The 25,605-nt window shown below is 41.0% G+C and overlaps 1 protein-coding gene across 12 annotated transcripts in view; it reads right to left on the minus strand.

Annotated features, from left to right (window-relative positions):
- Positions 1-25,605, minus strand: part of LOC118891308 (calpain-3) — a 167,131-nt gene that overhangs the window by 18,327 nt on the left and 123,199 nt on the right. For 11 of the 12 annotated variants that reach the window (XM_036845127.1, XM_036845133.1, XM_036845126.1 and 8 more), the window contains 5 exons: positions 5,991-6,060; positions 4,373-4,491; positions 2,724-2,857; positions 1,824-1,992; positions 845-991 (listed from right to left, as the gene is read on the minus strand). In XM_036845127.1, coding sequence (XP_036701022.1) covers positions 845-991; positions 1,824-1,992; positions 2,724-2,857; positions 4,373-4,491; positions 5,991-6,060 — 639 coding nt within the window. Of the gene's footprint in view, positions 1-844; positions 992-1,823; positions 1,993-2,723; positions 2,858-4,372; positions 4,492-5,990; positions 6,061-25,605 lie in introns of those variants that run through there. The other variant, XM_036845137.1, reaches the window with a different exon arrangement.

Raw genomic sequence — 25,605 nt, forward strand, 5'->3', positions numbered from 1 at the left:
GTAACATTTAAACATAATAGCCAAGAACAGAAAAAGAAAACAATCTAAATTCCCAATAATAAGGTATTGGGTAGATAAATTATAACTTAGTTGCATGGTAGAATATTGTGCAGCCACTAAAAAAATGTTAGAGCAGACACATTAAGAATATAATTCTCATTGGCACATTAGGAATATAAAGCTAACTGAAAAAAAGCATGCTGCAAAGAGGTACATACAGTATGACAGCTATTTTAAAATAAAAATTTAAATTAATAGTATGCATAGAAAAATACTAGAAGGATGTATACCAAATGTTATTATCCTTAGATGGGGAAAATATAGCTTAATTTTTCTTCTGCTTTACTCCATGGTGCGTATTACTTCTAAAAGTACTAGAATATAAGCTCTGGGGCGGGGATGTTGTGGGGAGACTGCTTGTTCACTAGAATCCTAAACAAAGGGGAGAGAATTTTCTTTGTTTGCTAGAAGAGTGCCTAGTGCCTAGTAGGAGCTCAATAAATATGTGTTGAATACATAAATGAACAAATTAGAAGGAGAGAAGTACTTTAAAATGAATGAAGTCTCTCTTGTATTTCTGCCTGTTAATTCGTTATCAGAGAAACTGCCTGGACCATGGAGTTTGAAGGACCTCCCACAGAGATTCCCTCCAAAAGCTGCCTCCCGCACCTTCCTCAGGAGCCTCGGAGAGGGCAAGTTATTCCAACCCAGACCCTTGGAAGGCCTCAGGAGCAGGCTGTGTGTGAGGTGCTGGCTGCTGAGGAAGGTCTGACGCCACGTACAACAGGGCCGGGTCATGCAGGTGGGAGGGATGGTCAGCCCTGACAATGAGAGGCGTACACACCCGGGTCGGTCTGTCATCTGAGCATCCCTCAGGGATGAGGTCTGAATCCCTGAGATGCGAGTTATTCATATTCCTCACCATCCGCTCAATCAAGTCCCTCATGTTCAGACCAGAAGGAGAGGTTCCATAGGTCATGTTTGTGCCATCCTGAGGCCCGATGGGGAGGGCAGGGGATGGGGAGGGAGAGAAAGCAAACAAAGGAGGGTGATAGAAAGGGAAGGAGACAGAAAGAAGGGAGGGGACGGACAAAGGAAAAGAGGAGAGATAAGTAGAGCATGAATGCAGAAAAGATGGAGAACAGTGATGCAGAAAGAAAATGTTCATCCATGGGTGCTTTACGCTGGCTCGTCTTCCCAAGCGTCCCCATCTACTGGGTGTACTAGGAGAGGAAGGAACAGGAATTTAGCTTGGGGCTCTTCCTCAGCAATGGGAATCGCCAAGACTATTATACATTGAGCAGCCCCCAGGAAAGGTGTGTCTCCTGGCCAGTCTGCCATTCCCTCACTCTTGGCTCTGGTCTCAGTTCACACCACTTTGTTGCACAGGCTGAGTTTCTCCCAGATTACAACACAAAGCCCGTATCCCAGGTGAGAGATACAATCAGCGCTCAATGACTGGGAGGCTTTCTTAGGGAACTGGTGGGCTCAGGTCCGTAAGCCAAGTGTGTGGCCAGCTTAATAGTGGCATGCTGGGACTGAGGAACACTGGCCACAGAGGCCTGCACTGGACATAGGCCTCTGGACCTATTTCCACCTAAATTCCAGGGCTTAGAATGTCCTTGCTGAATATCTTTATTGAAAATCTCCACAAACTCTTCTCCCTTGAGAAATGCCCAATTTTCGAAGTTGAGAACCAGTTCCACCTTCCTAAAACAGTAGATTCTCCCTGTCCCAGAGGAAAGCCCTACGCTGCTAGTCACTGGGTAAGGCTTCCCAATAGTTGGCAGCTTCCTGCCCTGCATCCCACACCCTAGACTTACATCAATGGAGCAACCCATGAGGGAGCCCCTCTCGATGGCTTTCTTCATGATCTTGTACATGTCTCTGGGAGCATCCTTGATTTCAAAAAACTCTGTTACTCCTCCTGTGAAGTCCTCCATGGCCTCTGTAGTGTTCCCACCTTTCAGGGCTTCATATGAACCATGGAGCCTTAGGGAGAGGACGAAGACCAATCTGGGGTCACAGGGTTCTAGGAAACATGACCCAGGTACCCCTACCACCAGAACTTTACTCTTGGGTCCTGTGATGTTGTCTCATCCAGTTCACCAACAAGCCTGTAAGCTGTTGGAATAGGTACTATGATTCCCTTTCTTCACAATGGAGAAACTGAGCTCTAGAGGCTAAGTGACCAGCTAAGGCCACAGAGAGGAGAAACACTGGGATGGAACCCACTATTGCCACTTCCTGATGCTTTCCACTATACCCTGAACCTGAGGTAGGGCTCTGTTAAAGCCATTAGTAGCTGGGGTGGGGCTTCTAAGCTCAGAGACAACATGGCTTTATTAATATATTGCAAGCTCATGAGGTGGAGCCAAGCCAGACTCTGGGATCTGAGCTCCAAAGATATAATGCTCTCATCTAGGATTCGCAATGCCACCAAGAAGGCAGGATTAAAGAGCTCACTACGGGAAGCTAAAGCTAAAGATTTCCTACACACGTCTTATTTCTACTCTTAGTGGTTTTACTTAGAATCACTGCTGCCTGGACCAGATCTTCTCTGACTTTGTGTCACAGTTGACACACACACACACACACACACACACACACACACACACACACACACACACACACACACACACACACACACACACACAGAGGCTGGATTTTGCAGTCCACCTCCTCGCCTCTAGCCCTGCCCCTCAGTCTAAAGTGCTGCTTACTTAGCATAAGCCTTCTCCAGCAGAGCACTCCAGAACTCATTGTGGTGGTTGGATTTGGTGAAAACCAGTTCATTGTTGTAAGTTGGCAGGCAGTCATCAATAACCACGTCCACCCAGTCTCCATAGCGCCAGAACTGCACAGAAGCGTCAAGCACAGAGTCACATCCTCAGATTACCAGTGGGAAATGTGTCCCTACCCCACATTCCTTAATACCAAGCACCTTGCTGCTCGTTCATATTATTCTGGGTTTGGAGTGTGTGACTCTTTCTCTAACTGGACTGGGAGCTCCTTGAGGGCAAGAAGTGGTTTACAAACCACACTCTCTTCCACACAGTCCAGCTCGGTGTGGGGGATGGTAGGCGCTCCCTACATACCTGAGGGCTTGAGATTTTCCTTTTCCTGCTCTGTAAGTCTGGGGTGTGGCCTAGGTATCAGTACTTTTAGGTATCTCAACTGATCCTGATATGCAGTCAGGGTTGAGAACCACTGGTCTAGGTGAAGGTGATGTATGATTTATGTATTTCTTGATGACAAATAAGGTAGAAATTGCTGCTGAAGAAGAAGGATTGACGTGGAAAAGGAAAGTGACCCGGAATATACTCTGGCTAATGCAGGAACACTGTCCAATATTCTGAATTCTGGATGATGTTCTTTTTTGAACAAATCAGTTTTGACCCAAGAAAGCCAAATGTAGTTTAATTTCCTTCTAATGACATTTTCTCCCTTATGGACAAGAGGGCAAAAATCTGTCTGGTCTTTGTGTTTATGATCCTTTAGATATCAGACCTTTTAAATATTTGAGGGAGGTGAGTAGCTTGATTTTGAAGAAACAAAATTCAGGGCCCAGCTGCCTTGCCTGAGCTGGGACGGCAGCAGGACACTGATCCTGAACTTGCAGAGAAGACCCTTTCTGAAGTCTTCAGTCCTGGGATAGAAGATCAACTGATGATCTGGGTCAGCCCAGGACATTTGGAGCCTTAAGGGCTGGAGACAGATTGATGCCTCAGAACCCCAATATCTGCTAGATGCTCACACACGAAGCTCATTTCAGTTCTGGGCCAGCACAGGGTTTGGCTCTTTGCCAGGACAATTTGGATCCAGAAAGTTTCCAATGGCTGAATTGATTCTGGAACCAAAAGACTCATTGCTGGGCCGAAGCAGAAGCCTGGTTCCCAGATTAACCAGACTTTTCTTCCAGAGGCTGGAAAGGGTGCGTGATAGTCTTGGTATAGACCTGTGTTTAAGGGACACAAGTAAAAAGGAGCTGCAGCCGTGGATGGGATTTCCTTTACAACCTAAAGGGCCCTCTGGATTCCCAGTGCTAGTATCTTAGGGATTTACTTGAGAAGGGCTGCCGGTAATAACACAGAAGCCAGCCAGCTGGAGAGGCAAAAATAGACCCACAAGTCAGCAAACAGGATATCCTCCAACCTTTCTGGGGCCTAGCGGAAGGTGTAGGGGTTTGAGGGTAGGAAGAGATAAACAACTGCTTCCTCACAGGCTTGAGGCCTGAAGGGGATCACTGCCCACATCCATGGCCGGGAGGGTGGGTGGGAACCTTTCCTGGAGCCACTGGGAAGTGAAGGCAGGGAGACCAGTGGTGAGTAGACAGCAGCTGGCCCTCTTAACTACACTCCCTTGACCTCACCTGGAAGTGAAAGATCCCCGCGTAGTCTTCGGTGAAACTCTGTTCGTGGGGTATGACCCGGAAAAGCAGTCGCTTGTTCAGGGTCAGGCAAGCGATGGCTGCGAGAAACCAGCAGTCCCCTGCAGGCAAACACGCGGCACAGGTCACGGGAGGGCTCACACCTCCAGGGAAGACAGAGACTCATCCCCATTGGCTGCTCTACTTCTCTGGAGAAGGGCGTTCACTTGGCATTCACTGTCCCACTTCCAGATCTGACCTTACAGAGGTGTCAACCCAGGGAAGGAGTGTGACAGCAGTCTCTGGACCATGTGATCAACAGGGTAACTTACTCCCTCGTGACTGGCTTTCCTGAAGGCTGTAGGCAATTCCTCTGTCTGCAACATAAGCTCAGACCTCCATTTGGACCTCAGTGGAGACGGGGCAGTAGGAGTCATAATTGGCTCATTCTTTCTAACACCCGCAGGAAATCTGCCTGCCCCGTAACTTTGCAGTGAGAGTCCATTTCCCCTTCGGACCTTGGCAGAGACTGAGCATCTGAGAGCCATCAGTGCAGCCCATTTGTATTGTAAGGAAAGCTGGCTAGTATTTGGAGGCAGCACTTTGCCCTGTGTATGTGTGTGTATGCATGTGTGAACGCCCAAGGGGCAGGCCTGGATCACTAACAGAGCACAGACTATATACAAGGCCTTCGTTGTGCTCTTTGGGATATGACAGCATCTTTGAGACTGCAGAGGGGAGGCTGAGAGCTGCCACAGCCCTCCTCCCACCATTGGCCCCCCCAGGCCCCCCCCCAAGGCACCCAGCCTCTCCTCTGAAACAGGCCCAGATTATTAGCTTGCCCAGGGCTCTGCAGGCAGTCTTCCCTCGAGTGCAGGAACTCAGATATCCAAAACCTCTTCAGCCTCTCCTTCTGGGGCCAGATTAGCCAAATTTCATTTGGTCTTGAGTGCCCTTTTCCCACAAGTTTTAAACTGTGTTTGTCGATGTCTCTCCAACTTTATTTCACAGAGCTTTCCCACAGTCCACACCAAAGATAATACTTCCCGAACAAGAGGCTGAGACAGAGGAAAGACTGGTGAAGCAGACAAGCTAACCAACCAGAAAGAAAATTGGACGCTCATCCACATGGCAAATGTCGTCTTTGTTGAAAGACTCCTTTAATACGGAGCTATTCTGGGGCAATTTCAACAACAGTTCGAGTTACAAAAGCACATTTTGTGAGCATATAGATTCCATGTGCCCAAGGGACATGCATGTTACATGGACAGTTTCAGAGCTGCCTTCTAAGGAAGGTGGGTACAGCTAAAAGCAGGGCTTTTGTCTCGCTGAGTGGGGTGTGTGAGTGTCCTGGAGACTCTGGAGAGGAGGCTGTGGAATGAGGCACACCTCCTGTGACACAAGGCAAGGAACTAGTGAGAAAGGTGGGAAGGACAGAAATTAAATGAAGCAATCACCAGCACGTTGATAAATGAGTATAAGGTAATGTTATCAAAACCTCCTCCCCCAAATCCATTAAAAGCAAAACCAGATTATTGTCCCTTTACTTACTGTGAAGGGATCACACCTTTTAATCACCCCTTGATTGTTTGGCTAGATATGACCCAAGGGACTTTCCTACCTAGATCTCCTTGACAGATGTCAGTTCTGTTGGCTCCGCCAATGATAAATCGGGGATTCTCACAAATTTCCTGTGAAACAAAAAGGAAATAATAATAGTAGCAGTAGCTATTATTTACTGAGGTCCATACGTAGTACTGGCATCACATATCAAGAGTTTAACACACACCACTCATTTAAACCTCCAAAAACAGCCCATGAATTGGATACTATCATTCTTGTTTTTCAGATGAGGACACCAAGGCTCAGAGCGGTTAAGAAACCTGCCCAAGGACACACAGCTAGTAAGTGAGAGAAGCCAGATACATGGCTTCTTTTCCCATTGTTCCACACTGCTCCCTCACACTGATATACTGTCTGAGTAAAGATGCACCTTGAGAGTTAGGGCAGTGTCATTACTGTCACAGCTTTGGAGGGACAATAGAAAACATGGCTCTTGCTTTTTTTTTTTTTTTCTATGCCAGGGAAAAGAGGTACAGGAGGGAAAGTAAAGATCTTTTCCCCCAAGACATGGTAACATAGATATTTAGTATCAGCATATGTCCCAAGGGCCACAGGACTTGAGAGCTGGGGAGAGCCGAGGGTAAATTTGGTGTGGGCCTCAAAAGCCTCCCCATCTGTTGGCGGGTGCGTTCTTTATTCAAGGTAACCCAATAGGACACCCCTGGCATGAGCAGTTTTCAAATCCAGGCACTACCAATTATGTGTATTCCAACAGAGACCAACAGAGGGTGCTCTTGTTTTTGTTTGGATGTGTCATGCTTTGGGGTTTTTTTTTTTGTTTTTTTAAAATTTATTTTACATTTTTTATTATTTTTTATTTTTTGGCTGCCTTGGGTCTTCGTTGCTGTGCGCGGGCTTTCTCTAGTTGCAATAAGCGGGGGCTACTCTTCACTGCGGTGCGCAGGCTTCTCATTGCAGTGGCTTCTCTTGTTGCGGAGCATGGGCTCTAGGCGCGCGGGCTTCAGTGGTTGCCGTGCATAGGCTCAGTAGTCGTGGTGCGTGGGCTCTAGGGCGCGCGGGCTTCAGTAGTTGTGGCGCACGGGCTTAGTTGCTCTGCGGCATGTGGGATCTTCCTGGACCAGGGATCGAACCCGTGTCCGCTGCATTGGTAGGCGGATTCTTAACCACTGCGCCACCAGGGAAGTCCCCATGCTTTGTTTTTTAACTTTTGAAATAATTGTAGATTCTGTGTATTTGTTTTAACACCATTCTTCACAGCTTCGAGAAGCTTATCCCAGTGACACAGCCCTCTCCTTCTGTCTCCCCCGTCACAACAAGCTGGTATACCCACATGAGTTGAAGCTCCCTGCACTCAGGAATCTCTCTCCTACTAGATGGGAAGTCAGTCATGCTTAGACCACACCACACACACATCCCGCCTGAAGTTCTTAATCAATGGAAGGATAAACCAGAAACAATAATTTTTAAAAAGGTTACCTATAGGAGAGGGAAGGATTAAGGGGGTGAATATAGGGATGGAAGTAAAACTCTGAATATAACTGTTTGAAAATAGTTTTGACTTAGGAATCACGTAAATTTTATAGAATTAAAAGCCAAAATTAAAGACAATTTTAAAAAGCAATCTTTAAAAGCTGAGAGCAAATTAAAGCAAAGGAACCAAACTGCTTATCAAATTGATGGCATGACCACACACATAAAATGAATTCTTTCAAGTGACTTAAAATATAAAATTTTGGTTGTTTATTCCTTTTGGGATATAACCTATGGTCAAAAACCAAAACCATAAAGAAATGTGAACCATAATAAATAAAAATAACATTGTTATTACTTCAAAACTTTGGCATGTAGGATAAGGTAAATAAGAATGTACATTAATGTCATTAGGAACCAGGATATTTTTAGTGTAAAAGAAAATATGTAAAATTATAAAACTGAATAACTTAAGTAACAACCTGCAATGTTAAAGTTGAATTGGATCTATAACTCATGATTTATTTTTGTCTGTCTAGAAAAAATTTTCTATCTCTCTGCACTAAAACAAAAGAAACAAAAAAACTAGAAGCAGTAAAAATCTAGCAGTAAAGAAAACATCAACATCCAGAATGTGGTCTTTAAAAACCGTTTCCCACTAATAAAATATAAAACTCTCATTATTCCAAATAAGACTCTTTCCTCTTAAAAAACAAAGAAACCAATTAAGGTATAGTCAGCATATGTTATTTTTGTCTCCCCAGTGTTTTGTCTCCTTAAAATACATTCTACTTTCTCCTGGCATTACACCTCAATTTTCAACGGGGGAGCAACACCGCTGTCAGCCCACGTTGTTCTGGTGGGCTTCCCTCTTCACCCAGATCCAGATGGCTATTAAGGGCAATCAGAGTGAGAGTGACCGGTTCAGGGATGGGCACATGACCAAATCTGGGCCAAGGAGATATGGGCCAAGACTTTCATTGTAACTATTGAGAAAGAAATACATTCTCCTCTGGGAGTTCCTAAGCTGGTAGAGTGTCAGCCTGAAGCTGCTGGTGGCCATTTTTGCCCCTTTGTGAAGTTAGCCCACTTGAGAATAAAGATAACTCAGAGGAAGCAGATGGGGGAGTGGGTGGAGAGGTCGGAGGTGATAAATAGATAGATAGACAAATAGATGATATTAGGGATTGTGTCTTTTTTTTTTTAAAATAAATTTATATATTTATTTTTGGCTGTGTTGGGTCTTCGTTGCTGCACACGGGCTTTCACCAGTTGCAGTGAGTGGGGGCCACTCTTCGCCGCGGTGCGTGGGCCTCTCACTGCAGTGGCTTCTCTTGTTGCGGAGCATGGGCTCTAGGCGCGTGGGCTTCAGTAGTTGTGGCGCGTGGGCTTAGTTGCTCTGCGGCATGTGGGATCTTCCCGGACCAGGACTCGAACCCGTGTCCCCTGCATTGGCAGGCAGATTCTTAACCACTGCGCCACCAGGGAAGCCCTAGGGATTGTGTCTTGATGACATTGTTTGAGGCCTGGATTCAGTGTGTCTAAACCTGATCATCACTTTTGAACATTCAAGTTATAGAGCTTTTTTTCAGTTTAAGTTAGTTTGTGCTGGGCCTCTGTTACTTGCCAGCTGAGACGCTTGACTACTGAATGTCCTGCCCTGTTATGAGGCATATATTATAGAGTAACTCAAATACTAGAATTATAGCTACACTTTTTAGCTGTCACAAGGATAGATTTCTCTCCTTGGGTCTATAGGTACAGAAGCACACCTCGTCTCCTCACCTGCCACCAATTCCAGGGCTGACTACTTGGAAAGGCAGTAGCAACTGCACTGCTTTCTCTTCCATCTGCTTAGAGGTCCAGGTATTTGAATAGAGTTACATTTTTTGCAGTAGTAGAGATTCCCCAATATACTACATTTACCTTCAATACTACCTCAGCTAAATTCACCAAACATTAATTGAGCTTCCAAGTATGCACAGGGCTGGGGGATTTCAGGATATAATAAAAATAGGAAATCGTCCCTGCCTGCCCTCCAGGAAACCCCCAGCCTAGAGACCCTCAGTTGTTTGTCCTCATGAGAGATGTCTGTTTGGTGAGGGTCAGTTACCAAACTTGTTGAGGGTTAATTCATAGAACAGCTAGATTTACCTAGATACCCCTTCCCACCACCTACTTTCCTGGAGTGTATGAGGCCTGTTTTTGTTGGTAAATATGAACAAAGGGTAAATTGTCCTGGCTCTGTCACTTTAACTTGGGGACCTAAGACTTCCGGTCACTTGTTTGGCTATAATTTAGCATGGAGACTGGATCTGTCAGTGATGGATTCCCAGCAATTAGCAACAGATGACCATTTCCTCAGTTTTTGAGTGCTGTGGTTTGCAAACATTTTTTTTATTTTATACCTCCATCATTAAAATATTCTGAACATGCAACTGTACATATTCTTATTAGTTTTAAATTATGTGTGTGTGTTATCCTAACATACAATGTGCATTATAAGATAAACAGAAGCATACATTTAAAAGGGTGGGCTAATATAGATATATGTAGGGGACTTCTGGTTTCAGCTCCAACATGTAAAAAGCTTGGGAGTCATCCCTCCCATCCTTACCACAAGAAAAAGCCAAACACCTGAAAACCAGTGACTTTGCTTGGATCCATCAGAGAACTGAGGTTGCAGGGCAACCTACCACCCTGAGATATGGACACAAGTGAAACCAGAGAGTTATAGCCAAGATCTGTTTTTCTGGAACAGAAGCTGCCTCAGCCACAAACTGGGAGGAACACTTAAATGGTAACTTTGATGAATTTCAGGAAGCTGAGTGTGGACTAGCACAAGAGTGAGAAACTTCTGGAGCCACAGTCTTGGGAGAAACCCCCAACCCTTTCATCGTTTTTACCTCCAAAAATTCCAAGTTCTCATGGTGAAGATCCAAGAAAGATCCCCCCTACAGGGGAAAAGACTTTTCCAGTCTTACCTATGTTGGGGGAAGTGTATTACTCCCACTCCAGCCGCCTCCAGGCTTTCTCATCTAAGAAGGGGTAAAAGTTATACCAATGGAGAAATGTGTATGAAGGTCATAGCCCAGAGAGACAGTCTCATTAAAAGATAGAGCTTTAATCATTAGATTATAGAACACTTCCCCTCCCCAATCATACCACCACATCAACAGGGCTCCAGTGAAATAACAGTGACTTACAGCTGAAAGAGCTGCAAGATGTAAACTCTGATAAGTATTTAGGAAAGCCCAAAGTCAAGAGACGAGACAAAACAAGGATATTAAAGGAATTTGAAGCTTCTGACACCTGAAGCTGGAGGAAACAAACACAGCACAACTTCTAGCCAGCTTAACATAAATCCTTATGCCAAAGGCTAATGTATCTCAGTTCTTATTACCCAAAGCAATATGTCTGGCTTTCAGTAAAAAATTACAAGAGATGCCAAAAGGCAGGCAAGAGCAAGCATCAGAACTAGATTCCGATATGACATAGATGTTGGAATTATCAGGCAGAGAATTTAAAATAACTATGATTCGTATGTCAAAAAGTCTAATGGAAAAAGTACATAACATTTAAGAAAAGATGGGCAATATAAGCAGAGAGATGGAAACTCTAAGAAAGAATCAAAAGGAAATGATAGAAATAAAAGACAGTATAACATGTATTTGATGGGCTCATCAGTAGATTAGACATGGACAAGAAAAAAAAAATCAGTGAGCTTGAAGATGAGACAATAGGAATTTCCTAAAGTGAAATGCAAAGAGAAAAATATAACAACAAAAACAACAACAACAAAACAGAGCAGAACATCTAAGAACTGTGGGACAATTCAAAAGGTGCAGCACATGCATAATTGGAATACTGGAGGGAAAGAAAGAACAGAGCAGAAGAAATATTTGAAGTAATAACGTCCAAGAACTTTCCACAATTAATGACAGATACCAAATCACAGATCCAAGAAGCACAAAGAACATCAAGTAGCATAAATGCCAGCAAAATACACTTAGGCATATCATATTCAAACTGCAGATAACCAAAGATAAAGAAAAGATCTTCAAAGAAGCCAAGAGAGAGAAAAATACCTTTGCTCTAGAGGAAGTAAGACAATAATTATAGTAGACTTCTCTTCAGAAACCATGCAAGCAAGAAATATTTAAATTGATGAAATATTTAAATTGATGAAAGAAAAACCCACCAACCTAGCATTCTATATGCAGAGAATTTATCTTTCAAAACTGAAGGAGACTAAAGGCTTTCTCAGACAAATAAAACCACAGGGAAGGGACTTCCCTGGTGGCGCAGAGGTGAAGACTCCATGCTCCCAATGCAGGGGGCCCCGGTTCGATCCCTGGTCAGGGAACTAGATCCCACATGCATGCCGCAACTGAGTGTGCATGCCGCAACTAAGGAGCCAGTGAGTTACAACTAAGGAGCCTACTGGCTGCAAGTAAGGAGCACACATGCTGCAACTAAAGGAGACCGCCTGCCGCAACTAAGACCCGGCACAACCAAATAAATAAATAAAATAAATAAAGTAAATGTTTAAAAAAATAACCCACAGGGAATTCATTTCCAGCAGACTTGGCTTGCAAGAAATGTTAAAAGAAGCTCTTCAAGGAGAAGGAAAATTATATAGATCAGAAACCTGGACCTACGTAAAGAAAGGAAGAGCATCAGAGAAGGAATAAATGAAGGTAAAATAAAACTTTTATTTTTCTTATTTTTAAAAAAAATAATTCCTATTTTTTAAATTTTTATTTTATTTATTTTATTTTTGGCTGTGTTGGGTCTTCATTGCTGCGCGTGGGCTTTTCTCTAGTTGCGGTGAGCGGGGGCTACTCTTCATTGCGGTGCACAGGCTTCTCATTGCGGTGGCTTCTCTTGTTACAGAGCACGGGCTCTAGGCGCGTGGGCTTCAGTAGTTGTGGCACGCAGGCTCCATAGTTGTGGCACGTGGGCTCTAGAGCTCAGGCTCAGTAGTTGTGCCGCACGGGCTTAGTTGCTCCACGGCATGTGGGATCTTCCCGGACCAGGGCTCGAACCTGTGTCCCCTGCATTGGCAGGCAGATTCTTAACCACTGCGCCACCAGGGAAGCCCTATTTTTCTTATTTTTAATCTAAAGATTATTTAAAGTAATAATCACAACAACGTGTTGAGTAATTATAGCATATGGATAAGTGAAATGCATGACAGTAATGTCAATGTCATGAGGGAAGAAAGGGAGGAATTGGGAATTTTCTATTATAAGGTACTAGACTACATACACAGTGGTATATGTTATTTGAAGGTGAAATCAGATTAGTTGTAAGTGTATATTGGAAACTTTAGCATAACCATTAACATTTTTTAAAAAGTATAATTGATATACTTAAGAGAAGAGATAAATGGTATCATACAGAATACTCAGTTAAAACCAGAGAATGCAGGAAAGGGGAGAGGAGAGAAACAAAGAAAAATTGCAACAAATAGAAAACAGTTATAAACATAGTAGATATTAATGCAACTATATTATAATCACTTAAATGTGAATGGCCTAATACATCAATTAAAAGATAGAGATTGTGAGAATATTTTTTAAAAAGACCCAACGATATGTTATCTACAAGAAAATCACTTTAAATATAAAGACTTGGATAGGGCTTCCCTGGTGGTGCAGTGGTTAATAATCTGCCTGCCAGTGCAAGGGACATGGGTTCGAGCCCTGGACTGGGAAGATCCCACATGCCCCGGAGCAACTAAGCCCGTGAGCCACAGCTACTGACCCTGCGCTCTAGAGCCCATAAGCCACAACTACTGAGCCCACGTGCCACAACTACTGAAGCCTCCGCGCCTAGAGCCCATGCTCCACAACAAGAGAAGCCACGACAATGAGTAGCCCGCGCACCGCAACGAAGTGTAGCCCCCACTCACCACAGCTAAAGAAAGCATGTGCACAGCAATGAAGACCCAACACAGCCAAAAATAAATAAATTAATTAATTAATTAAAAAAAAAATAAAGACTTGGATAGCCAGAGAAGGATATACCATGCTAATGCTCATCAAAAGAAAGCTGGAAAATCAATGAATTTGGTAAAGTTGCAGGATACAAAATTAATGCACAGAAATCTCTTGCATTCCTATACACTAATGATGAAAAATCTGAAAGAGAAATTAAGGAAACACTCCCATTTACCATTGCAACAAAAAGAATAAAATACCTAGGAATAAACCTACCTAGGGAGACAAAAGATCTGTATGCAGAAAACTATAAGACACTGATGAAAGAAATTAAAGACGATACCAACAGATGGAGAGATATACCATGTTCTTGGATTGGAAGAATCAATATTGTGAAAATGACTATACTACCCAAAGCCATCTACAGATTCAATGCAATCCCTATCAAATTACCAATGGCATTTTTTACAGAACTAGAACAAATCATCTTAAAATTTGTATGGAGACACAAAAGACCCCGAATAGCCAAAGCAGTCTTGAGGGAAAAAAACGGAGCTGGAGGAATCAGACTCCCTGACTTCAGACTATACTACAAAGCTACAGTAATCAAGACAATATGGTACTGGCACAAAAACAGAAACATAGATCAATGGAACAAGATAGAAAGCCCAGAGATAAACCCACACACCTATGGTCAACTAATCTATGACAAAGGAGGCAAAGATATACAATGGAGAAAAGACAGTCTCTTCAATAAGTGGTGCTGGGGAAACTGGACAGCTACATGTAAAAGAATGAAATTAGAACACTCCCTAACACCATACACAAAAATAAACTCAAAATGGATTAGAGACCTAAATGTAAGACTGGACACTGTAAAACTCTTAGAGGAAAACATAGGAAGAACACTCTTTGACATAAATCACAGCAAGATGTTTTTTGATCCACCTCCTAGAGTAATGGAAATAAAAACAAAAATAAACAAATAGGACCTAATGAAACTTCAAAGCTTTTGCACAGCAAAGGAAACCATAAACAAGACGAAAAGACAACCCTCAGAATGGGAGAAAATATTTGCAAACGAATCAACGGACAAAGGATTAATCTCCAAAATATATAAACAGCTCATTCAGCTCAATATTAAAGAAACAAACACCCCAATCCAAAAATGGGCAGAAGCCCTAAATAGACATTTCTCCAAAGAAGACATACAGATGGCCAAGAGGCACATGAAAAGCTGCTCAACATCACTAATTATTAGAGAAATGCAAATCAAAACTACAATGAGGTATCAGCTCACACCAGTTAGAATGGGCATCATCAGAAAATCTACAAACAACAAATGCTGGAGAGGGTGTGGAGAAAAGGGAACCCTCTTGCACTGTTGGTGGGAATGTAAATTGATACAGCCACTATGGAGAACAATATGGAGGTTCCTTAAAAAACTAAAAATAGAATTACCATATGACCCAGCAATCCCACTACTGGGCGTATACCCAGAGAAAACCATAATTCAAAAAGACACATGCACCCGAATGTTCATTGCAGCACTATTTACAATAGCCAGGTCATGGAAGCAACCTAAATGCCCATCGACTGACGAATGGATAAAGAAGATGTGGTACATATATACAATGGAATATTACTCAGCCATAAAAAGGAACGAAATTGAGTCATTTGTTGAGACGTGGATGGATCTAGAGACTGTCATACAGAGTGAAGTAAGTCAGAAAGAGAAAAACAAATATCGTATATTAACGCATGTATGTGGAACCTAGAAAAATGGTACAGATGAGCCGGTTTGCAGGGCAGAAGTTGAGACACAGACGTAGAGAACAGACATATGGATGGACACCAAGGGGAGAAAACTGTGGTGGGGTGGGGATGGTGGTGTGCTGAATTGGGCGATTGGGATTGACATGTATACACTGATGTGTACAAAACTGATGACTAATAAGAACCTGCAGTATAAAAAAAAAATAAACAAAACAACTAATACTAAAGTTTCATTGGGTTATTTGTATGGAAATATGTTAATATGAATGTTTCAGACATTACATGAAATTTCTAAAAATCTTATATGTTCTGGTGTAATGTTATAAGTCATAATTCTAGTTTTTACTTTAAAATGTATACCTCAGAAATAACTAAATTTCCTTGTCAACTGCATTATTATGAACTTTCATCAAATCTTTAACCGTGGTCATTTCTAGTCTTTTGTCATTTACAGACAGTTCTGGGTGTACTCTGATGCTTTTGCAAATATGTTTCTATAAAAGGGTTTCATCTTCAAGGAATTCATGGAAAAGACTCTGACAAGTACAGGTTTCTGGTAACTGACTGTACTGCTGAACTGAATGGATAAGCGTTTTCAGAACTCTAATGCAAAACTGATGAACTCATAAAAGTGCTAACAAAAGATCAAGATGAAAAAAAAAAATTAATTACATGGGACTGAGTGAACTGATGAGGATGATTATAATTTTTGTGACTTTCTGTTTGAATTAAAAAAAAAATCCCACAAGGACTCAGAGGCAAAGAATATACAAATCAATTTTCACTGCAAAGTAAAGGAGCTGTTACAGTGGAGGATTACTGGACTGAATGTCAATATTATGACATAGTATGAGTGTGTTTCATGTTTGGTAATTGCAATCATTGTTGCTTTTGTTGTGGTCATCCATTTACAAAAAAAAAAAAAAAACAATTGATAAAATAAATATTAGAGCAACCGGAAAAGAGAGATTTGGTCATAAAATGAGGTTAGCTAATATTTAATAAGCTCATGCTTCCCTAAGGTGTGCCAGGCTCTTTATGAAAGTTATTAGATTTAATAAAGGTGTTAAAACTATGGAAAATATATATATATAGTAGCTGAAATCTAAAAAAAAAGAAAAATACTAGATAACATATTAAATATTTTTTAATAAACAAATGAATGGAGAAGTTAGTTTGATTTTAAAATGTTACATACCATACAGGGCCAATTACTGTCTACTCACAATAAAGGAGAAAGTTGTGCAAGTAGAAAAAGAAAACAATAAATATAGATAATATTTTAAAAATAAATTAAAAAAAAGAAAAAGAAAGCTGGAGGGCTTCCCTGGTGGTGCAGTGGTTAAGAATCCGCCTGCCAATGCAGGGGACACGGGTTCGAGCCCTGCTCTGGGAAGATCCCACATGCCGCGGAGCAACTAAGCCCGTGTGCCAAAACTACTGAGCCTGCGCTCTAGAGCCCACGAGCCACAACTACTGAGCCCACATGCCACAACTACTGAAGCCCACTTGCCTAGAGCCCGTGCTCCACAACAAGAGAAGCCACTGCAATGAGAAGCCCACGCACTGCAACGAAGAGTAGCCCCCGCTCGCTGCAACTAGAGAAAGCCTGCACGCAGCAACAAAAGACCCAACTCAGCCAAAAAAAAATAAATAAATAGATAAATAGATAAATAAATTTAAAAAAAAGAAAGCTGGCATAGCTGTATAAATTTCAGACAAAGCAGACTTCATTACAAGGAAAATTATCAGAGATAAAGAGATGCATTACATAATGATAAAGGAGTCCTTTGTCCAAGAAAACATACAATCTTAAATGTGGATGCACCTAACAACAGAGTGTCAAAAGACATGAGGCAAAAAGTGATACATCTGAAAGGAAAAATAGACAAATCTAGTATTATAGTTGGAGACTTTAACACCCCTTGTTCAGTAATTATAGATCAATCAGGTAGAAAATCAATAAGGATATAGTTGACCTGAATGGCACTAGCAATCAACTTGATCTAATTAACATTTATAGACTACTCCACCCACCAATAGCAGAATACGCATTCTGCTCTCAATATCACATGGAAGAGTCACCAAGATAGACCACATTCTGGGCTATAAAACACACCTCGACAAATTTAAAAGAATAGAAAACATACAAAGTATGTTTTCAGACTACAGCAGAATGAAACTAGAAAGCAATAACAATAAGATAACTGGAAAATCCCAAATTATTTGGAAATTAAACAACACACTTCTAAATAACACACAAGTCAAAGAAGAAGTTTCAAGAGAAGTTAAAAATTGCTTTGAACTAAATGAAAATGAAAATATATCATCAAAATTTGTGGGATGCAGTGAAACCAGTGCTTAGAGGGAAATCTATAACATTAAATGCATATATTAGAAAAGAAGAAAGATCTGATATCAATACCAATATCGTACCTCAGGACACCAGAGAAAGAAAAAAAATTTAGGCTCAAAGCAAGCAGAAAAAAAGAAATAATGAAAGATTAGAGCAGAATCAATGAAATTGAAAATAGCAAAACAACAGAGAGAATCAAGAAAGCCAAAAACTGGTTTCTTGAAAAGGTGAATAAAATCAATAAACCTGTAGCCATGCTCACCAAGGAAAAAAGAGAGAAGACACCAATTACCAACAGCAGAAATGTAGGGATCACCACTACTGATCCCATGGACATTAAAAGGATAATAAAGGAATACTGCAGATACCTCTAAGCCCACAGATTTGATAACTTTAGATAAAATTGACTAATTTCGTAAAAGACACAAAACTCACACAAAGACAAACAGACCATCTGAATATGGCTATACCTATTGAAGAAATTTATTCCATGATTAATAACCCTCCAAAAAAAAAGCACCAGATCCAGATGATTTTATTGGTGAATTCTATGAAACATTCAAGGAAGAAATGATACAAATTTTCTACAATATCTTCCAGAAAAATTGAAGCAGAGGGATCACTTCCTATCTCATTCTATGAGGCCAGTATCACCCTAATACCCAAACCAGAAAAAGACATTGCCAAGGAAAAGTACAGACCAGTATCTCTTATGAAAATAGAAACCAAATCCTCAAAAAAAAAATTAGTAACTCAAAAACAACAATGTATAAACAAAATTATACACTACAAGTATATCATTTACCTGGGATTTATTCCAGGTATGCAAGACTGGTTCAACATTTGAAAATCAATCAATGACATCCATCACAACAGGCTAAGAAGAAAAATCATATGATCATATCAGTTGATGCAGAGAAAGCATTTAACAAAATTCAATACCCATTCATGATAAAAACCCCTAGGAATAGAGGGGAATGTCCTCAAGTTGGTAAAGAAAATTTACTTTTTAAAAGTTTTAAACGAACTGCAATTATCTTCATATTTAATGTTAAGAAATTAGATGCTTTCCCCTTAAGGTCAGAAACAAGTCAAAATGTCTCCTCTTACCACTCTTATTCGACATCATACCGAAAGTCCTAGCTAATGAAATAAAACAAGAAAAGGAAATAAAATTTATAAAGATTGGAAAGGAAGAAATAAGCTCTTTATTCACAGATGACATAATTGTCTATGTAGAAAATCCCAAACAAATGACAAAAAGAAAAAAAAAACCTTTCTGGAACTAATAAGCAAGCACAGTTGCAGAATAGAAGGTTAGTATATAAATGTCAGTAGCTTTCCTATATACCAGCAATGAACAAATGGAATTTGGTAAAAACAAAAACAAACTTCATTTACAATAACACATACACACACAAAGAGAAATACTTTGGTATAAGTTAGTATGAACTCATGTTTTGCTTATTATAAATACAGATAGTTAATATAGAAATACAGTTATGTCTGGGATGAGTCCTGGGAATCTGCATTTTAAACTGGCATCCCATCTGATGCAGGTAGTCCAAAGACCACACTTTGAGAAGCACAGAGTAGCTGAATACAGTTGAAACAAATGGACTCCTCAATTGCCAGGCAGTAAGGTATCCTTGAGCAAACTGCTTCTCCCTGTAGGGAGTGTGGCAGGTCAGCATGGACCTTTTTGTTTACACAGAAGTGACACATCACTAATGAACCAGCCTTAGGCAAGAAGTTAAGAAGGCAAATCTCTAGCCACCTGCAGCCTCCTATGTCATAACTGTTCACCACCTTCCAGGGAACTCTCCTTGAAACTGTGAGCCCTAGTCCTCTTCCCCACTCCCCTTTCCCACCCCCAGAATACCTGCTCTCGAGAAGAAACATGATAATCAATTATTCCTTACTGTTTTACTACGAATTTAAGTCAGTGCATTAGCTCTCTTAAAAATATTTACAGTCTCAGGGATCTATAAAGTATTAAATAATCTCTAGTTCAGGAATAGAAAATAACAGCTCCAGTTTCAGGAGGAAGCAGGAAAGTATTTGGGGGGCAAATGGGTAGGAGAATGTTGATAAGCCACTTGCTCAGATCTGGGATCTGTGGCCTCAGGCTCTGGACCACTTGACCTCCCATCCCCAAGAGCTATCTCCTGAAGCCCCGTCCCTCCTATCCCTACCTTTGGCCTTTTCCACGTGATGGCCTTCATCTTGGTTTTCTGGCTCAGCTCATGGGAGCCCAGGGACTGAACACCTGCTGGGAACACATGGTCTTCAAAGAGGCACTTCTGAGCCAGGCACCGTTGTCGGAGAACAACAAAATCCTGCCCCTCATACTTGAGGGGCCGTGTGGCGGTGCCTTCTCCGTTTCTCCTGTCCCTCTCCCGGATCACACGGTCACAGAAGAATCCTGGCAGCAGGTAGGGCATGGTGGCCGCTCAGGGAGTGGAGCTGGGCCTTCACTGTGGCCTCTCTCCTGCTGCGCCCTCAGTCCAAGGCCTAATCCTCCCATGAATGGGCCGGAGCCTATATAGCTCCTCCACTCTCAGCAGCGCAATGCAAATGAACACAGCCCAGAGAAAGGCCGTGGTCAGAGTCAGCAGCTTTGGCTGGAGGCCCCTGAGCCCACGGTCAAGGGGCGACACCATGCCAGTCAGACAGGGAGCCGGCAAGGGGAGCGAGAGAGCCAGGGACAGCCCCGGGACAGGCCACAAGACCTGCAGACCTGCAGGCTACTTCCATCAGCCTTGCTGGGATTCTTTCTTTAAAAAGAGAAAATATAGTTGCAGAGAGGCTTACCCTGCCTCAGCAAAAGGCATTCATGCCTTTAACACTGGCGGCCAATGGGATATAGCATGGGGCCTTCGAAACATGCTGTATACACTAATCCTATACAGGCTCCTGAATGCATAGGAGGATTCTGTTCCGGGCCATTGTCTGAGGTTAATGAAGCCTTCATTCTCCTGATGTCCCTGCCCCACCCCCCAAAGACCTTGACTGGCCATTTAGGGACTCTAATCTGTGAGAGGGACCCAGAGGGTAGGTAGCTTGACCTCAAATGAGAGTCCCTGTTAGAGTGGGTCCCAGTGGCAGTGAACAGACATCCACGGTTGTGAGTTCAGGACCTTTGAGGCAGAGAAGGTGGTAGATGGGGAAGGAGGATAAATGTGTGTCAGAATATATTCACAAGAAAGCTCAGCTTTTTCAAAATTTCACCATGCACAAACGGGCAACTCGAGAGTAAGGGCAGGGAGCTGGCATGGGTGGAAACTCGGTTCTGGCAGCCTTCCCACTAGGAGGATGCCGTCTCCCTGTCCACTTGTTCACTCTTGTCAGTTTTTGTCTACTCCGTGCTTCTCAAAGTGTGGTCTTTGGACTACCTGCATCAGAATCACCTGGGATGCAAGTTTAAAATGCAGATTCCCAGGGCTTACCCCAGACCTAAGGATTCAGATCCTCTTGGTAGGGGTCTGGGACTCTGCAATTTAAATAAGCACATCAGGGATTCTATGTTCGCTAGTGTTTGAAACCACGACATTGGCTTTACAGGACACTATAATAGCTCAAAGTAATTTTTGAGGTCAGTTTTTTTTTTTTTAATTAATTTATTAGTTATATTTGGTTGCATTGGGTCGTCATTGCTGCGCGCGGGCTTTCTCTAGTTGTGGTGAGCTGGGGTTACTCTTCGTTGCGGTGCGCAGGCTTCTCATTGCGGTGACTTCTCTTGTTGCGGAGCAGGGGCTCTAGGCCGTGCAGGCTTCAGTAGTTGCAGCACGTGGGCTCAGTAGTTGTGGCTCACAGGCTCTAGAGCGCAGGCTCAGTAGTTGTGGCGCACGGGCTTAGTTGCTCCATGGCATGTGGGATCTTCCCGGACCAGGGCTCGAACCCGTGTCCCCTGCATTGGCAGGCAGGTTCTTAACCACTGCGCCACCAGGGAAGCCCCAGGTCAGTTTTTTAAGAAATAATTTTACTTTTATCCAGTTTATACATGAACAAAGTTTTAAAAAGTCAAACAAAAGTTACATAGAGGAATAGAAGTCTCTTGCCCTGCAAATTTCTCTCCTCAGAGACAGCCACTTTTAATTCTTTTAGCTCTTTCTTCTGGTATTTACCTCTATATTTCTAAATAATATGCTTATATTATTACTTTTTAATTTATTATTTTTAGAAAGTATCAATAGAATTCCTATTTGGGGGAATGAGATTTAGGTTTCTCACATTATGCTCTGCCCATCATCTTCCCAAAATACTTATGTCATAAATTTTAGAGAAATTAAAATTCATTATTTCCTTTAATATAATTAGTTAAATATCGTTCACTTCTTAACTAAGTAGTATGCTGTGTTACATTTCCTTTCTGTATAAATGTTTCTTTTCTCTTATTCTTTATAATTCTCTGATTTTTTTATGTATCCATCAATGCTTTTCTTCAGCAGTAGTTCTTACAAATACTTAAATGCATAGATAACCTAGAGGTTCCATTGCTCCCCAACCTAGGGCCTTCCTTTGCAGCCCTTCTCCCCTACAGACCAGACCAGCAATCTTCCAGGTCTGGAGCAGTGGCCTGGGACTGACTGCCCTTCTCCTGGGTGGAAATCTGTTTTTTGGATCTTAACCCTTCTTTGGTTCACTCCTCGATTTTATTGGCACACAACTTGCAGTTTCGTAAGAATGGATGAGTGGGAGGTAAATCACTTGAGTCCTTGCCCATCTATCTCTTTTCTATCTTTGCACTTGATTGAGAATTTGTCTAGGTGTTTTAGGTTGAAAATCAGTTTCCTTCAGAAGTTTTAAGGCATTGTCTCATTGCTCCTGGCATCTGGTGTTGAGAAGTATGATGCAATTTTGATGAACATTCCTTTGTATGTGACCTATCTTTTCCCTCTGAAAGCTTTTAGGGTTTTCTCCCTTCTCCCTCTCCCCAACAATCCCCCACCCCAATTCCAAAAGCCACATTTGTGTGTCTTGTTATGAGTTTATTTATTTTTTAAATTCTTTGTGCTGAGCCCTCAGTGACTCCTTTCAATGTAGAGAATTTTGTCCCCAGTTCTGGGATATTCTTATATTATTTCTTTTACATTTCTCTCCCTTTCAATTATTTTTTCTCCCTTTCTTCCTTTCTCTCTTTCTTTTTTTCATTTTCCTTGATTTTATATTTTAACCCTGTTATTGAAATGTTAGATTTTGGCTATCACAGTTTTTTAGCTTTTTATTATGAAAAATTTCAAACTTGCAGAAAAGTTTAAAGAATGGACACCCATATAACTTACATCTACATTCAACAATTGTTAACATTTTGCCATCTTTGTTTTACCTATCTATATATGTATGTATAGATTTTATTATTTTTTTGCTGAACCATTTGAAAGAGTGTTGTTCGTACAATGACAGTTTATACCTAAATACTTAGGAATATACTTAGGATACACCAGGCATCTCCTGAAGACAAGAACACTCTCCTACTGACCGTAACGCCATTATCACTAAGAAAATTAACTACTGCTCTCTAATATTATCCAAGATCCAAATCCCTGTGATAATTTTTTCAGTTGTTCCCCAAATATCTTTTACAGATGCTTTTAGTTTTTGAACCAGTATCCAATTAATGTTCACACTTAAATTTAATAATTCAATAATTGGATTAGGTGGTGTTAAAGTGAGAATTGGTGAATTGGAAGCTACTTCAGAAGAAATCACCTATAATACCACACAGAGAATCAAAGATGGGAAATTTTTTTTTAAAAGAGGTTAAGATATATATGTGATAGAGCAAGATAAGCTCAGCATATATTTCATTGGCGTTCTAGAAGAAGATAATAGAAAATATGGGGAGAAATAATATTCTAAGAGATTTTCTACAGTGGATTAATGACTCCAGTCCTCAGATTCAAGATCCCAATGAATCCTAAGCAGGAAAGATATAAAGAAATACATGTTTAGACACAACAATGCAGAATACCATAGACAGAGAGGATTTTGAAAGCAGTCAGAGAGAAAAGGCAGATGGCCTATTAAGGGATACCAAATAGAATGATTGCTGATTTCAACAACAACGTAATCCAGAGGACAGTACTGAGAATCAACCTAGGGCTGATTACTCAGGAAAAGTATTTTAAGAGTGACAGCAAATTTCACACAAATAAACATTGAAACGCTTACTACAAATAGACCCCCACTAAAGGAACTTCTAAACAATGTACTTTAGGAAAAAGTAAAATTATTCTAGAAAGAAAAGTCTAAGACTCAGGAAGGATCAGTAAACAAAGAAATTGGCAAATGTGTGTAAATTTAAGCAAATATTGAAAAATTACAATATTTTCTAATTTTAAGGTTGAAAAATCAAGATAGAGATAAAATTCTGAACAACCATGGCATATTAGTTAGAAGAGGAGTACTTAAAGTGCTCTATGGTCCTCATATTATTTTTGAGAAAAATAATGGTATTGATATTTCAGGCTTCATCAAGATAATATGTATGCTAACAATTTAAGGCAACCACTGAAAAGACAGAAACAATCAATAACTTCCAAACTAGTAGAAAGAAAAAAAAAATGAGAGAAAGCACTTTAAATCAATTAAAAGGACATAAAGAGGAAAAAGGAACATTTCAAAAGAAATACAAACAGAAAGGTTATGGTTAGGAAGATAGAAATAAACCCAAAGTATATCAAAGCTCATAATCAATGTAAATAGACTAAAATATCCAGTTAAAAGACAAAGGTTTTGGACTTCCCTGATGGTCCAGTGGTTAAGAATCCACCTTCCAGTGCAGGGGACGTGGGTTTGATCCCTGGTCGGGGAACTAAGATCCCATATGCCGCAGGACAACTAAGCCCCTGCATGCAACTACTGAGCCCATGCACCATATCAGGACATAGAAATGTTGAAAGTAAAAGAATGAAAAATATATATATCAAGCAAAAACTTGCCCCCAAAGTTGCTGTACCTACATTAATATCCTATATGATTGACCTTAGAGTAAAAAAAAAAAAAAAAAAAGGTTTTTAAAGAGATAAAATGGTTACTAAAAATTCCTAGAAGAATAAATATTACCATTGACTCAAGAAGAAAAACAATTTCAAATGATCCCATTATTATTGAAGAGGCTGTATTTTCATTAATAGATAAAATCTTCCCTTAAAGAAAACACTGGCAAAATTCTACCAAATATTTAAAAAACATATAGCTTCCATCTTACACAATCTGTTTCACAGAATAGAAGAAAGAACATTCCCCACTCATTTTAGGAGGTTAATATAACCTTGATCCCAAAATGGGACAGCACCAGAAAGGGAAATAATAAGCCAATCTCACTAATGTTCATATATGCAAAAACCTAAATAAAGGATTTGTAAGCCAAAATTCAGTGACATGTAAAAACGATAATACATTCTAAGTTTGTTTTATTCTAAGAATGCAAGGGGTCAATACTGGAAAACTCTATTAATGTAATTTTGTATATTAACTGTTTAAAGGAGGAAAATCATGATTTTCTCAATAAATGCAGAAAAAGTATTAAAGTTCAACAACCATTTATGATTTTAAAAGAAACTCTTAGCAAAGCAGGAATAGAGGGGAACTTTCTTAATGATAAGTTGTTTCTACAAATCAATGTGTAGAAAATCTATTCAACAGTGAAACATTAAGAATACTCCCTTTAAAATGGGAAACCTGAGGAAGATGCCTGCTATCTCCTTAGTTATTAACATTATGCTAGAGGGTTTCGCCAGTGCAATAAAACACTAATTAGGCTGCTGAATACAGTTGTGCATAATGCACTGGGCAGCCCCATTATTATTTGCACGTGACCTAACTAGTTATACAGAAACATAGACTCCATAGACAAATAACTTGGGATCGACAATCAAATTATTAGAATTACTAAGAGTTTAGTGGGAGTTCCCTGGCAGTCCAGTGGTTACTCGGACTCGGCGCTTTCACTGCTGTGGCCCGGGTTCAATCCCTGGTCGGGGAACTAAGATCCTGCAAGCCATGTGGCTCGGCCAAGAGAAAAAAAAAAAGACTTATTGGCACAAGGTGTGTTAGCACAAAGATAGACACACACAATGGAACACAACAGAGAGCGCAGA

Source organism: Balaenoptera musculus, chromosome 2 (assembly GCF_009873245.2).
Source record: "Balaenoptera musculus isolate JJ_BM4_2016_0621 chromosome 2, mBalMus1.pri.v3, whole genome shotgun sequence".
NCBI lineage: Eukaryota > Metazoa > Chordata > Mammalia > Artiodactyla > Balaenopteridae > Balaenoptera > Balaenoptera musculus.